The 15,603-nt window shown below is 36.1% G+C and overlaps 1 protein-coding gene and 1 pseudogene across 1 annotated transcript; both read right to left on the reverse strand.

Annotated features, from left to right (window-relative positions):
* On the reverse strand, nt 1-3,209 carry LOC128011208 (torsin-1A-like). Its single transcript, XM_052593384.1, has 5 exons — nt 2,225-3,209; nt 1,540-1,805; nt 924-1,099; nt 637-770; nt 1-400 (listed from the first exon to the last, which is right to left on the reverse strand). Exons 1-5 carry the CDS (start codon nt 2,370-2,372, stop codon nt 153-155), a joined length of 972 nt encoding a protein of 323 aa, XP_052449344.1. The 5' UTR covers nt 2,373-3,209; the 3' UTR covers nt 1-152.
* A 3,813-nt stretch (nt 3,210-7,022) lies between these two features.
* Nucleotides 7,023-13,623, reverse strand: LOC128012016 (torsin-1A-like; annotated as a pseudogene).
* Nucleotides 13,624-15,603: the final 1,980 nt, after the last annotated feature.

Consider the following 15,603-nt stretch of genomic DNA (forward strand, 5'->3'; position numbering starts at 1 on the left):
TAGATTAAAATGTTTAATATAATAGTGCCTCCAACCCAGACTCCTAGCAGTGTAAATCATCAAGACTGAAATATTAATAAGTTAATACAAAGGAGTGATAATTTCTGTGCAACTGTATGTTAAAAAGTTAAAAAGATAAAGTTGTTAATCTATTAATTGTCATACAGAGCCAACTTCTGTCTGACAGACTTGCAGCCTTTAGCAGAAAAGATTCTTTCTTTTTCAGGAAAGAAAGGCATTTCTCTGGCTACTTTATCTGCCAGCTCATAGTTTGGTTTGATTTTCAGATGGCTCATCTCAGCCATGACACACTGACGCACATGCTTCAGCATTAGAGGCAGGAAAGGAACATAGTAATCAATCAGATGCTCATCTATCATACTGGAGTGCAGAAATCCACCTGTGGAACAGACAAACACATTCAAAATGTAATTGTTTATTGTGGAGTAAATGCAGCCACATTTTTTGTTTTGGGCTAAATAAATAAATGTAGAAAATATATGAATAAAATGATCAAATAATATATTACGAAATACAAGTCAATGGAACTTTTTGAAAGAAAATCTATTTTAGATTTTGAAATATGTTTACGAATATATATTTTCCTTAATACTTAAATGATCTTTCAGTACACACTGTTCTTATCATTGAAAATGTTTCTAAAGATCTTAGGCTCCAGTTTCTTGCGGTTCATCCAAAGCTCTTCCCGACAAATGCCTTCTCTCCAGAGATCCAGAGCCACTTCAGTAATCACATTCCCACCTGCATTACTATAAACAGAGAAACAGCTTATAATTAGTTGTGTCACTCGTTAGGGACAGTAGAGGCATCTAATTACCACTGTGTTCGAATTTTGTAAAGCTAATATGTTGACTACTATTTGTGGGAATCTGAAAATCAAACTTATGATTTGAGGGCTTTACCTGAGAAAAATGAAGATTGCATTGCGGAATGACACTCCATCTACACTGAGTTTGTAGTCTAGGAAAGGTTTTATGACATCGATCAGCTGTGGTTGCATCTTGTCCATTTCATCAAATATGAACATGGAGCGGGGAAAACTTGAAACACTTTTATAAATCTCCTGCTTTAACTGTGCCTGAATATACAGAACATGTAAATCACTGTTTGAGAAATGAATTATGTGTTACGCTCCCACAAAATATGGAAATTCACAGGTATTTATTTACTGGTATTACTCCCAATGTGTTATTTCATAATGGTGACATTCCCATGCACATTGCATATGTGTGTTGCCAAATGTTTCATTGAAACCAATGAAGTAGCTACCCTGCACAGAAAAAAAAGCATATGGCAAACAACTGAAAACCACACTAAAGTGGTACCCTAAGCATTTAAAAGTGATGCTGAGGGATCCCGACCAAGTGTCAATATGTGATAAGTTTGTATTGAGAATGTCCTATGGACCATCTTACTGTACATCTTAAAGAACTCGACCATGATAAAGAAGTATTTATTTGTCTAAATGTGATTACTTGAGTCTTAGGCCATGGATTAAAATACCATTTATTTACTTACTTTGTATAAGTCTGACTTTTCTTTGTGCGGAAAATGATGCTCAGATATATATGTGTGAACATGGTAGCTTTCTATCCCATTTTCATAAATGTTTTTTGCAATGATTTGAGCAACATGATTTTTCCCAACTCCTGAAGTCCCATGGAAAGAGAGGACCAGCGGTTTGTTCGGATTGCTGTCAGTCATAAATGATGTTACAGCTTTCAGTACAATGTCGGACACAATGTGCTGCCCGAAGAGAGAGTCTCTTAAATCTTTCTCCAAACCTAAAGACGTGAAGATATGTGAAGTCAACAAATAGCCCTATCTAAATAAATCAGGAAGCACATTTTAATACTGAAGCATACCACACAAAATAATAATAATAATAATACATAATCAACTGTAGCAAAATAAAATGTTATGAAAATACCTAATTGTTTTTAAGCAGACCAGTTAAAACAGCTCATGCAGGTTTACTGGTGTTAACTGGACAAAACTGTCATATAACAGAGAAGCACAACGACATTACATTTTCAGAGGGTTTATGGCACTTTTACCACATAACAGATATTAAAGCTGTTTTTGTTGGTAACCTCTTTACTTAGATTTAGATTTAAATAGTTGCGCTTGCTCGGAGGTTATTTAGTTCCACTAAACATCTGAGTGTTATATATGGTCAAACGATTCGACACGGTTTACTCACGTTTAGGATCAAAAGCCAGCAAATCGTCCCAGTCAAAAAATGTGTAAAACACATAAGATGCGACAGCCGCGAACACCTCCACAAAACCTGAAGATAATGTTATATTAGACACCAGCAATAAAACTATTAACAAATGGCAGGCGTTCATTGTAAAAATGAATCATCCAGGCAACTTTCAATCTAGGTTTCGTTTTTGAAAGAAACTGAGGGGAACTGATGAGTAAACAATACGTGTATCATTCGTTCTTTCGCTTTTCTAATTGAACCCAATAATGAAAAAATAAAAATAAACGACTTTTTAAAAAACAATTCTGCTAATTTAAAAAATAAAATAAACGGTAAGGGAGCGTGTGCGTTTCGTCTGACGTCAGATAGACCAACGCTACTTTTGCGTCATTGAAGGGTAACGCCCCTTTTTGGGGGAAAACAAACGGATTCCTGATACAGAACCCGCTCCAGGGACCTTTTGTTTTTCATTGTTTCTGATGTATACAGGCCTGTTAGACACAATTACAAACAGATATTGTATAATATTTATATATTTTTGTCCTAGCCTGCGAATATTTCAAACTTAAAATAAGTTAACAGCCAAGGTAGCATGCCTAATCAGAGCTAACGTTAATCACGTAGCCACTAGCAGCTTCGTATTTCTAACTACAACAAAACTGTCAATAGCTTAAATCAAGTGAAATATGATCCAAGTAAACCACCGACTCCTTTTGACATGGCCTCATCGTCTAGTTTATCATACTGTGAGTTTGTTAATGACAAAAATAGGCTACTTGGTGATTCCACGAGATAATGGTAACGTATTTGGCCACTGCGTGGGGTTATTAATCCAATTTTCGACAATTTCAAAGGGAAACCTCTGTAAACACCGTATCCAGTAGCTTCTTTAAATACCTCTCACGGTCCTCGGCCGTCAAAGAGAGTGTGTATGTTTCTGCCATTTTTGCTATCAAGAAATTAGAGTTCTGTATCGGGAATCCGTTTAACCCCAAAAAGGGGCGTTAACCTTCGATGACGCAAAAGTAGTAGTGATGGCCGATTCGTGAACGAATCGTTCAATTTAACCGGTTCTTCTTAGTGAACCGGTTGAACCAGTTCACCAAATCGAACTGAATCGTTTGAAACGGTTCACGTCTCCAATAAGCATAAATCCACAAATGACTTAAACTGTTAACTTTTTTAACGTGACTGACACTCCCTCTGAGTCAGAATAAACCAATATCCCGGGGTAATTCATTTACTCAAACAGTACACTGACTGAACTGCTGTGAAGAGAGAACTGAAGATGAACACCCAGCCGAGCCAGATAATGAACAAACACGCCCACTGCTGGAGCAGTTCTCGTTCTCGAGTCAAGAACCGGTTGCTTCGGTTTTCGGATCACCAGTACACTCAACCGTAAAAAAGTATTTTGTTAAACATCGGAAAGTGTGATAAAATAACTATATTTTATTTTGATTTTTTTTATTATTATTTTTTTAGATTAATGTTTCCAATCTGTATATTGTATATAATGCATAGGCCAAATGGGTTTTCAGGGAAGTTGGACAATAATTAAGACTCTAAAGACTCTTGTTTAATAGGAATAAGGGATGATTTATGAGATATCTGTACTGTATTTATAGTTAATGATGACATTCACAAATTGAGTTTGTAGTAAACAGAACATGAACAGGAGTAGAGCAGCTGATGACACTGAACTGCAGCACGTGCCGGTTAGAGCGATTCTCGTTCTCGAGTCAAGAACCGGTTGCATCGGTTTTCGGATCATCAGTACACTCAACCGAGAATCGTTTCTGTCGGACGCGTCCGAATTGAGAACCGATGAACTGATGATACTGCGCATGCGCGATTCAGCGTGAAGCCAACTGACTCACAGCATGTCTGAACCGAAGGGATTCTTTTGGTGATTGATTCTGATTCTGTACTAGTAATGTTATGAGCGCGGGTATTTCGAAGGCTTGGATGAAGGGCAATCTGGTGAAACGTAAGTTCATTTAATAACAAATACATCGCAATGGATTATGTTTAGTAAGTGGATCATGGGTTCTGCGCTGATGACACCTAATTTATTTACTTTATATCTTCAAGACTTAAATCCTCATATGCACATTATTGCTGTTTCTGTATTTAGGTGTTGTTGCAAAACTCAAATGTAAACTTTTCATGATTATGAGGTTTTAACTGACTAAAGTTATGATTACTGACTTTATATATTTGAATGTTTGATAGATGTGACGCCATTACGTCATCGCCAATGACGTCATTACGTCGAGCGTGAAAGAACCGATGAACCGGTTTTTTCAACCGGTTTATTGAATCGAACCGTCCGAAAGAACCGGTTCGCGGAAAAGAATCGAACTTCCCATCACTAAAAAGTAGCGTTGGTCTTGAACGATTCGTTCATTTTGAATGAATCTTTAATGTGACTCGGTAAGAACGAGTCATCTCGGGGAGTGATTCGTTCAATCGCGCATGCGCAAAATTCTGTAGGTTCTTTACTTGAATTAATCTAGTTCCCCTGTTTCAGTCAATGCATTCTTGACTCTTGAAACGGAAAGAGAATTGATTAGTTCATCTCATGAGTCTTTCAGGTTTTCGAGTCGTCCCTTAATCACGTGAAAGACCCATAAGCTTTGACCATGGACTGGAGTTACCCTGGGAACAAAGCTGTGTATATTATTACTATTATTATTATTATTATTATTATTATTGTTTATTTTTATCTCTATGATTTTTAGTGTACTGCCTTAATGTTTTAATGTTTGTCTAATAATAATAATAATAATAATAATAATAATAATAAGACTGTATAAAAGGCTTTAACCTATCTTTTGTTCTTTTGTCACGTGATAGAATTGGATAGAGAAATTAATTTACAAGCTTCCTGTTAACTGTCACTCACGTTATTTAAGATAGACTTGAATGTCCATGATACAAACCTAAATTTTTATAATTCTTGACTGAAAACATTTTGTAACATGATTTTGATGTACCATTTACATGGTAATGCAATGTCTGATATTAAAATGGGTTTTAAAGGATGAATTTTGAGATTTTATGTTTTCAAGTAATATATAACTTCTGATGATTTCTAAAATGTGATAGAGAAAAAGACAACGAGGAAGTATCATATATTAATCTATTACTTTTCCTACATAATTTTTTACAAAAAATATTGGTAAAATATATATTTGGGAGTCTTAGACCTTTCCAACGATATATAGTTTGTCAAGATTAGATTTGATTGTAATATAGTATAGTCAACATAGGCGTCCCGTATACGGGACGGGGTGACATTTAACAGGTTTTAAATGGGTGCATAGTCATTATTATTACCATCATCATTATCATCATTATTATAATTTTTATTTACTCTTACAGTTAATGTACTTCATTTCTGGTCTCAAATTGCAGCTTTTTACTGCTTACAGTTTATAAATGTATGAATTTCTGTCATGATGGTTATTTTCTATACACTGAATGTTGAAACAAAGGCAATAAAGAGTATTTATTAATGAACACGTATGATTATGGTGGGTAATTTCACTCGGAAGGTCTTATTTTAAGTCACAAATAATTCTTAAATGTAATTTTCCAGTAACTCCCAAAGAATTCTCCATTCTCATGGACTCTAATTTATAAAGGAGCTGTTATGCTTTTCAGGAACTCATTAGATCATCCACTTTATCTTTTTCTTTAGACCCATTTGAAATTCCAGTAGGAAAACTATGCTTTTTGTCACATCCTTCATCATGTAACTATAAGATTAGATCATTTTTTCAAAAGGAGCTTGTAACGCTCCATATGTGTTGACTTATTGGAGGAATGTGGTTGATCATATTGATTGGAAAAACGTATGGACTTCAGAATACATAATAACTAACAAGGTTAGAGAAATCTCATTCAAATTGTTACACAGATTTTGCAGCTAAAGTGTTTTTGAAAAGATTTAAGCAGACATAGTTAAAAGCTGTTGTTTTTGTGGTGACCCTTATGAAATTGATATACATATCGTTTGGGATTGTCCTCATACACAGCTATTTTGGATTGAATTCTCTAATGTTATCCATCGTAGTGTGCTACAGGGTTTCTCTCTCATTTTTAAGGATGTACTACTGTTTGGCTTCTTTAATATTCAAAAAGACAAAATTAATGAATATTTTATTATTAACCTATTATGACTTCTGGCAAAATTTCATATTCATCACAGTAAATTAACTCATCAAAATCCTATATATATATATATATATATATATATATATATATATATATATATATATATATATATATATATATATATATATATATATATATATATATATTTTTTTTTTTTTTTTTAGACAGTCAACAGAGTATCCAACCTATTTAATCATCCAAAACTTTTAAGGCCGTTAAAACATTTTAATTTTTTAAAGGCTGTTTAATCTTTTAATTTACTTTGTTAAAGCTTCAGTTATATTACATACTTTTACTCAAGTAATATTCCAAACGGTGACTTCAACTTTTACTAAAGTAATTTTCTGCTAAGATATCTGTACTTTAACTTGAGTATGACTTTCAGGTACTTTACACCACTGCCATTTCCACACAAAAAAAAAAAAAAATGGTAGAAAACAAAAACTGATTTCAGATGTTTTAAGAATAAGAAATGTACAATTCTTTTAAAAGCAAATCGACATTAAAAAGATTTCTCAAGGATCATGTGACACTGAAGACAAAAGTAATAAATGTAGACTTTTTATTTGTGTTTTTCATTGTAATTGTACATTGTAATGTTTCCAAAAAATTTTACAGACTGTATAACATTGTTACCTAGTGTTTATATTGCTTAAATACCATTAATCGGATGCAAGATGCTGGGATAGGCTTCAGCCCCCATGACCCTAGAGAGGATAAGTGGTTTGGAAAGTAAATAGATGGATGGATGAACTTCCAAAATTCTTTGACTTGCTTTGATTTTGTTTCTATTCTCAGTGCTTTTCAGCTTAAAAAATACCTTTCCATTATCTTTGTTTGTCATTTTGCATCATTATATCTGTGCTTAACCTATGAAAATTAAGAAACTAATGAAAGTGTCCTTTTTTGTTGTTGTTGTTGTTGTTATACAATGTACTGGACTTTCCATTCATCAAAAGGACTGTGAAGGCGGGAATTCTTTGAACCAGCAGTAGCAGTTTCTATAGGGGATGAAAAAGGGCATACTAGTGGAGGATGGGGGTACAGACATTAACCTGCTGTATTCACTGTATTATACATTCATGTCAGTTTTTCATTTCAAGTACTGGTGGTTTTGATTTTGTCTGGATGGCATGCTTTCCTAACACTAAGTAGTTAGAGCTCAGGTACCAACTAAAATGCTGCAATAACCAAAAATAAAAAAAAAAAATAAGAAAGATGAAGATAAAGTCAGGTTATCATCAGGTACTCAGACTTGACAGCTATGATTGATCATGAAACCAATGATTGCAGTGACTTTAAAAAATGATGAATCATTGCTGTCAAGTCCGAGTACTCTTGTACCTGTAAACATCCCTGTTAAACACATATACACAGTATTGAGGTATGATGTATACCACATACTGTGTAATGGAGTGTAACAGATCAATGCAAGAATTTCAAATATTGGTCAATATTTTAATAATGGACAGTTTGTTTTTTCTCATTATTGAGCGATTTGTCCCACTCAATTTTCTCATCAAATTCCAATTCAACAACCAATATAGTAAATAAACAGTGCAGCTATTTTTACTACTGTAATTTCAAATAGAGTACCATCTTTTGTCTGACAGTCTTACAGCCTTTAACAGCAAATACTTTCTCTTCTTCAGGAAAGAAAGGCATGTCTTTGGCCACTTTATATGCCAGATCATAGTCTTGAGTCATGTTCAGATGGCCCATCTCAGCCATGACACACTGATGTACATGCTTCAGCTCCAGAGGCAGGAAAGGAATGTAATGATCAATTAGATGCTGATTTATTAGACTGGAGTGCCAAAATCCATCTGTAGATTTACACAATAATGAGACCATCATTAATAAAATAACAAATTATAAATACTCTGAAACCGTAACATGCACAAAATAAACAGATGAAGATGGTACTGTAGATTCATGGAATTTACATAAATTGCTTGCAAAGATATTATTTACAAGACAGCTCCTGTGCAATTTCCACTCTTCTTTTCACATTACTCTGTGCAAATACTTGTAACACATACTGTTCTCATCATTGAAGTGGTATTCAAAGATTTGAGTCTCCATTCCCTCACTCTTCCCTCACTCTTCTCCAGAAATCCAGAGTGACGTTTCCGATGATATGCTCACCTGTATGACTATAGATAACATGGCTCATCATTCACTGGCTCACTCTTTCAAGAGCAAGTAACATGGACTAACTAATTTATATTATATATTGACTGTAGATAAAAAGATTAAAAGACAGAATTTAAATTACAATGCATAGGCAACACCTTTTCTAATTTCTTGAGTATATTTTAAGAAATGTCCAAAAATGTCCCTGGCTATGTTCAGAAATAGCATTCTACAGCATACTGGAAACAAAACTGTATCACACAAAACAATGCGCACAACTTGAACTTTTTCAGTGTAATTAACAAACTATTTAAAATCCATTTTCAGTGTAATTAACAAACAACAATTCATATTAATTACAAATAATATCTTTTTGGACTTGCATATAAAAAAATACATTAAAAGTGTACTTAAAAATGCAAAAAATCCATAGGCCATTTATTTAATGTATGACACTGTTTACTGATGAGTTTAACATTGTAAATCTTAAAAAACAGTAGGTATTATCCACCTTATTTTGCATGAAGTAAAATGATTTTTTTTTTTTTTTTTTTTTGTGAATGTGTGCGACTTCCATTTCATTAGTCTCAGGACTATTATTGGTTTTCCTTGTACTTCCTTGGTTCCGGTTTTCCCTCGTCTAGTTAGTTGCCCTAGTTTCTCATTAGTCAAGTGATTAGTTTTTACCTGTACTGATTCAGTTTCTCTTGCTATGTCTAAATACCCACATTTGAGGTCTTGGCCACTTGAGAGCATGTGTGCACAAGACTGTCCAGATTTTAAAAACAGCAAAGCGCAGTGCCCTTAAATCCACACTGTTTTGAATAGGCCTACTCCAGAACGCTATTCGAGACCAAGTGTATCCCATCATGTTCTGGAAATAAATTGTGTAACTTTTTGCAGAGATCATGGAAACCTTTCCAATGCCAGTTCAATATTAATATAATAATTAGAGATTACAGATTATTTGGTAGAAAAATATTTAACATTTTATTGGTGCAAACATGAGTAGTGGTGATCTTTATTTTGTACATATGCAAATGCTTTTTCAAATCACTTAATTAGAAGCACCACAACTTAAATTGTCATGTTATAGGGACTAACTTACAGAGCCAACAGAACAGAAAATGTGCGGATCCAAATGCAACGCTTTTAGACCACATGGTAAGAGAGGCTAATGCTGCATTTCCACCGAAATTACCCAGAAAAATTGTACTAGGAATCTTTTTCCCAGGAACTCCCTGGGAACTCCCACCCGACCCGTTGCTTTCTACCGCGGTCTAAGCCTAACCTGATTTTACCAAGTGAGACATGTTCCTGGGACAACATCGTTGTTGACCCTGGAACAACATTGTGATAAACCAATCAGATTTGAAGAACCAGTTTATAGATTTTGTGAAGTTTATGCTTAAAATCAGTGTTTGGTGCTTGTACATCAGTGTCATTCATCTATCATTTCCTCTGATTTTAGGGATTACTCATGGTTAGGTTTAGGAGTAGGGATATGGTTAAGAATATATTTTTGGAGTAAAATGTTGTTCCAGGGTCAACAAAATATGTTGACCTAGGAACACATCGGACTTGGCAAAATCAGGACGTGCGCGGTCTAAAGTACCAGGAAGATTAGTTAAATAGTCTGGTGACGTAGGTCTGTGCAAGTTTCTTAATACTGATTTTTGATTTTGTACTTTTGTACTTGATTTTTTGTTGATTTTGTACTTGCATCCTCGATAGTTCTGACTTTGCACATTCGACTCGGGAGTGTGATGTCCGCGACGATGCAAATCCGGTAATTCTGCAAACAGCAGCTTATTTGATATATACAGCGTATATATACAGCCATTACAAATTAAGCTAAATATTATATCAAATGCCTTTTTTATTTTAACATATAGATAAATTGAATACGGAACAAAGATTGCCTATCATTTACCCAAAATGAATTATATTTTATGTTTAACCACTAAAGAGACATCAGAGCCAACGGCAAATGTCAGAAGGTCTAGCCGAGGTTAGACTGCTCTTGGTGGATACTGAAGCACTGAGCTCCTGCTGATCGTGTGGAGCTGACCATCTCTGAAATCGGCGAAACACATCTTTAAATAGGCGCGGTCTTTATAAATAAACCACAGATTTGAGTTTTAAACAAATATTTTTAAAATGACATTTCATGTCACAATGACAGTAATATTTTGAAAAGGATCTGAATAAATGGTGGTTGAAATCACAATGCTGCGTGAACTCAACCAATCAGCATGTTTAGCGCGCAAGTCCCGCCCCCAAAAGTTCTGGGACTTTGAAAAAGTACTACCTCGCCAGCAGGGACTTTCTGAGGGGTATATTTTTTTAACTGGAACTTTATTTAGTTCCTGGTTCCTGTGGTGGAATCACACCGAGTACCAGGCCAAAGTCCCTAGTTCCTGGGTAAAGTTCCTGCGATGGAAACGTGGCTTTAGATCAGACACCGGCAAACAGAAACAGAGGATACAAGACAAAGAGTGATGCAGGCGGGCGTGGATCTGAAATCTGTGAACAATATCCCATAGGGTAGTCCAATGGGGTCATCTTTATCCAGGCAATTATCAGGCAAGGGGTAGACAATCTCCAACAGGGGCAAGACTAGACAGGTAAAACTAAGACAGGCAGAAGGTCGAAGCATTGGAAGAAACTATTATATAACTAAAGCTAAGACAAGAAATAACTATAATATTAGAACTAAGACTAGGAACTAAGGTAGGAAATAGAATGATAGAACTAAAGCCAAGAAGCCGAATTAAACTCAGAAAGGTAAAAGGCTCTCAAGCACTAAACGCTAACAACACTCGGCCCAGATGAGTAAGAGAGTGAGCCTTTTGTAGAGCATGTGAATTGGTCTCATTGGTCTCAGACGTGCATGTAATCAGTGAGCTGCATTGAGGAAACTGTAGTCCAGGGTGATCAGTGACCGTCTGTATGGTGCAAGAGTCAATGTAAATCACAGGCAAATTCTTGTGGCAATCGGACAGAAGACTACAAACCAGGTTCATTACAGAGCCCCTGCCCAAAGAGCTGCTTCCAGATGCTCCCCACAGTACAGGATTCAAGAGGGCGGTGGAGTGGAGGCAGAACTGGGGGCAGGACAGAGGGCAATGTCCATGAGGAAGAGCAGAGCAGGAAACCAGGAAAAAGCCAGAAGCACAGGTGGAACTGAAGACAACCAGATCAGAGCAGATACAGTAGTCACGGCAGGAGACCGAGAGAGTTCAATGCTGATTTCTTGGACCATGACAGGACAGACTAAGGGTTCATGAATGGCTTCCATAGCAGTGACAGGACAGGCAGGGAGTGAATTTTTGAAGATCACTGACACCTCTGGAAGTTTTGGAGCAATCGTCGCCTCTTTCGGAGGTTCAACTGTAATTCCATCAGGAGACCGAGAGAGTTCAGTGCTAGATGCTACCACCACCCTAGGAACCGAAGCAGGTACCCACAGATCGAGAGATTCTGCAGTGCACACTACCACCTCTAGAGAAAATGCAACAGGTGTCATCTCTTCAGGAAGTTCTGTGGTTGTCAAATAAAGCCCAAAAACACACAATAATGCAAACCTCAAGTGTGAGTATTTGGACACGATATCCGTATATATGTTCTGAGTTTTCTTAGTTCCACTGTCTGGTCTTGTTTTGCCTCTAAACTCCTGATTGTGTTCCTTGTCATTGAGTTAAAGACAATTGTGATATTCCTTGCTGTGTGCTTTATTAACACAGCCACCCTGTGACAATTAACCTATGTAATTAACTAAAGGAATAGCAAAGTGCAATAAATGCTAAAACTATTTACACTACAAACTAGTGTTTTTATGATTGTGATGATAAAATAATATCACATCATTTACCTGCTTGCAAAATAAAGCAGCATCATTTTTTTTTGGTAAAATAACCAGAAGCCTTGCACATTCAAGTTACAAAAATTTATATATATATATATATATATATATATATATATATATATATATATATATATATATATATATATACACACACACACACTGCACAGCAATTTTCAACCATAGCCCTTCAACATTCAACATTTAACATTTTTGAACAAATTCAACAGATTAGTGCATCACCTGAGAAAAATGAAGATTGCTTTGTTGAATGACACTCCATCTATATTGTCAGTGTAGTCTAGAAAAGGTTTTATAGTGTCTATCAGCCGTGGATGCATTTCATCAAAGATGAACATGGAGCGGGGAAAATTTGATACATTTCCATGAATCCACTGCCTGAGTTGAAGCTAGAGAATGAATTTATGAAATATTATGCATTTACAAACATTTTCCACTCCACATTCACTTACTTTAAAGAGCCTATTTTACCTAACATATTACTATTAATGTCAAAGACAATATTAAAGCAATCAAAGCATATACATCTATGACTTACTTCATACATCTCTGCCATCTCTTCATGTGGAAAGTGATAACCGGATATGAAAGTGTGAACATGATTGCTCTTTAGTCCCAATTTATAAATGTTCCTTGCAATGATCTTGGTGATGTAATTTTTTCCCACTCCTGTCTGCCCATGGATAGAGAGGACCAGCGCCTTGGGTGGATCTGTTTCTCTCATAAACCAAGATACAGCCTTCAGAACTGTATCCACAGCAATATGTTGCCCAAATAGAGACTTCCTTAAATCCTTCTCCAAATCTGACAACATGTTTGACTCTCGTTAGCAACACATATTCATATACTGTATTATTAAAAGAGTTAAAAGTTTTTATTATGTCCACAGTAAAAACAAAAAAAGCAATATGTTTGTAATGGAAAATGATAAATTGTTTGCTTACCTTTTGAATTAAAAGAAAGCAAATCATCGTCCTTATTAAACATATCAAAAATATCCCAGAATCCAGCCTCTGTTGCAACAGGCAAAATAAAAAATAAAACAAAAAATGTTCCTGATTTCATTGCATTATTTTAGACACTTCCAACTGTGAAGAAAAAGTGGCACGGACCAAGATAAATTCATAAGGCTTTTACAGTCACATTTTTACAGTCACACCTCAATACATAAGGACAGGGCGAGGAGATCATGAAGCTTGTTCTTCCACATTCTCCTGTCATGCATTTTTTTGTATAATGTCTCAGGTTACACATGTAACCATGGTTCCCTGAGAATAGGTCACGAGACTCTGCTTCCTCTAGAGGGCGCTATCGGAACGCTGTCAGCGTGACCAGTGTCTAAAACATGAATGAAATAATGACAATGAACTTGACATTGGCAGGCGGAAGCCTATGACGTAAACAAATGAGCGACTGCGGATATAAAAGGGCACCTGTATAACACATCATCCTCTTTTTGGTCTGAGGAGACACAGCATGATGCCAAAGCATGGCACAGAGACGCAGCGTCTCATTCCCTATTCTCAGTGAACCACATAGGCCAGAGGCAGTTACCGAGGCTCAAAAAAAGAGCCTGCAAACTCATGTCACCACCCATGACGGAGCTATGAGAGTGAAGGCTTCAGCAATCAGCCATGACTCTTAAATGAGAGGAAGCCTAGCACTCAACCCTCTTAGAGAAGCTCTTAAGAGTGGAGGCCTCAGCATAATGATTCTCTAAAACAAGAGGATGCCTGACAACACTCAGCGCGAAAGACAGTTAGTGAGGCTCACAAAAAGGAGCTTACTTTACCAATAGTACTGTCTAAGCAGAGCTCTATGCAGCAGAGGCTCCATCAGGATGATTCTCTAAAATGAGAGAAAACCTAACATTAGCCGTGTTTCCACTGTCGGGCCAAAACCGGGCATGCTAGTGCGTGCCAGGGCCAATCGCGTTTCCATTGTCACTTGTGGGGCTTGATCGTGCCTCGTCAGTGCTTCCTCGGGGGCCAATGGCTCGGGTTTTTTGGCCCGACGAAAACCTTGGGCTAAAGCGGGCCAGCTGGGGTTAAAGGAATGGTTATGAAAAAAGGCAGAGTTTCTCCTTGTCTGGAGAGCGCCAGTGCTGCAGATTATTTCATAAAAGTAAAACAGCTTACACCAGCATTAAAGACTTTTTAAAATAAGTTGAGCTAAAAACTCACTTTCAGTCAGCAGTGAGTGATTGAAATAACTTGATTCGATGTGGCTTATAATCAGCATACAAGGCAGAAATATTTATAAGCGTTCATGTTCGTTTTGTGATCGGTGTGTGTTCACTTCTTACTGCTTTGTGTGTGCACTTGGATGGGTTAAGTGCAGAGCAACAATTCCGATTATGGTTGACCATATTAGGCAAATGTCACGACTTTCACTTTCACATCATAGGCTTCGGCCTGCCAATGTCAAGTTCATTGTCGCTATTTCATTCATGCTTCAGACACCTGTCACGCTGACAGCTTTTCCATAGTGCCTTCTAAAGGACACAGCGTGCAGTTCCCTTTCGAAAGGCAACTGATCAGGTATCAACCAACGCATAACGTCTGCCCCCAGTGGCTAAATGAGGCAAGGCAAACTTTTGTGTGTGTGTGTAGAAAATAGTATGAATTATTTAACTGCACTCATTTTATTATATTTATAGGCAGAGTTAAAAAGCTAAATATAATCTTCTACAATATAAATCATGCATCCCTTCTCTGTTTCTATTCACAACTCCTTAAAGTAAACTGAAAACAATTAAAGATCTCTGTTAGTCTATCTGACAGTACTAAACAATGTGCACTAAAAAGCTGCAGATTCACACAAAACTTTTATTTTACAGTTTAACTTTAAAAGTACAGTATTAAATGAGTTAAATCAGCAACAGTGCAAATAAGTGAACAAAATCTTTCATATATTCATTGTTGGGATTTTCCCTAACTGAATGCTGGTTAATAGTTATTGCTGCAGAACTCTTGTCAAGGAGTCGGAGTCATCATATTAATTTAGACGGTTTATTGCACAAGATTTGACCTAACACACATATTAGTGTATTTGATAGTTTCTGGAAAAAAAATAACAGATATAAATATTCATTGTTAAAAATAACCAATAACTCAGCACATTACAAACTCTATAATAAACAACCTCGTCAAGTCCACTGATATATGGA

Source organism: Carassius gibelio, chromosome B23, assembly GCF_023724105.1.
Source record: "Carassius gibelio isolate Cgi1373 ecotype wild population from Czech Republic chromosome B23, carGib1.2-hapl.c, whole genome shotgun sequence".
Classification (NCBI taxonomy): domain Eukaryota; kingdom Metazoa; phylum Chordata; class Actinopteri; order Cypriniformes; family Cyprinidae; genus Carassius; species Carassius gibelio.

Bases quoted from the DNA above. Each gene is read 5' to 3' on its own strand.
- LOC128011208 (XM_052593384.1), bottom strand. From the start codon at position 2,372: ATGAACGCCTGCCATTTGTTAATAGTTTTATTGCTGGTGTCTAATATA. The intron at 1,100-1,539 runs GTAAGTAAATAA...CTGTATATTCAG, and splicing joins AAAAGTCAGACTTATACAAA to GCACAGTTAAAGCAGGAGAT. The intron at 771-923 runs GTAAAGCCCTCA...CTCTGTTTATAG, and splicing joins GCAATCTTCATTTTTCTCAG to TAATGCAGGTGGGAATGTGA.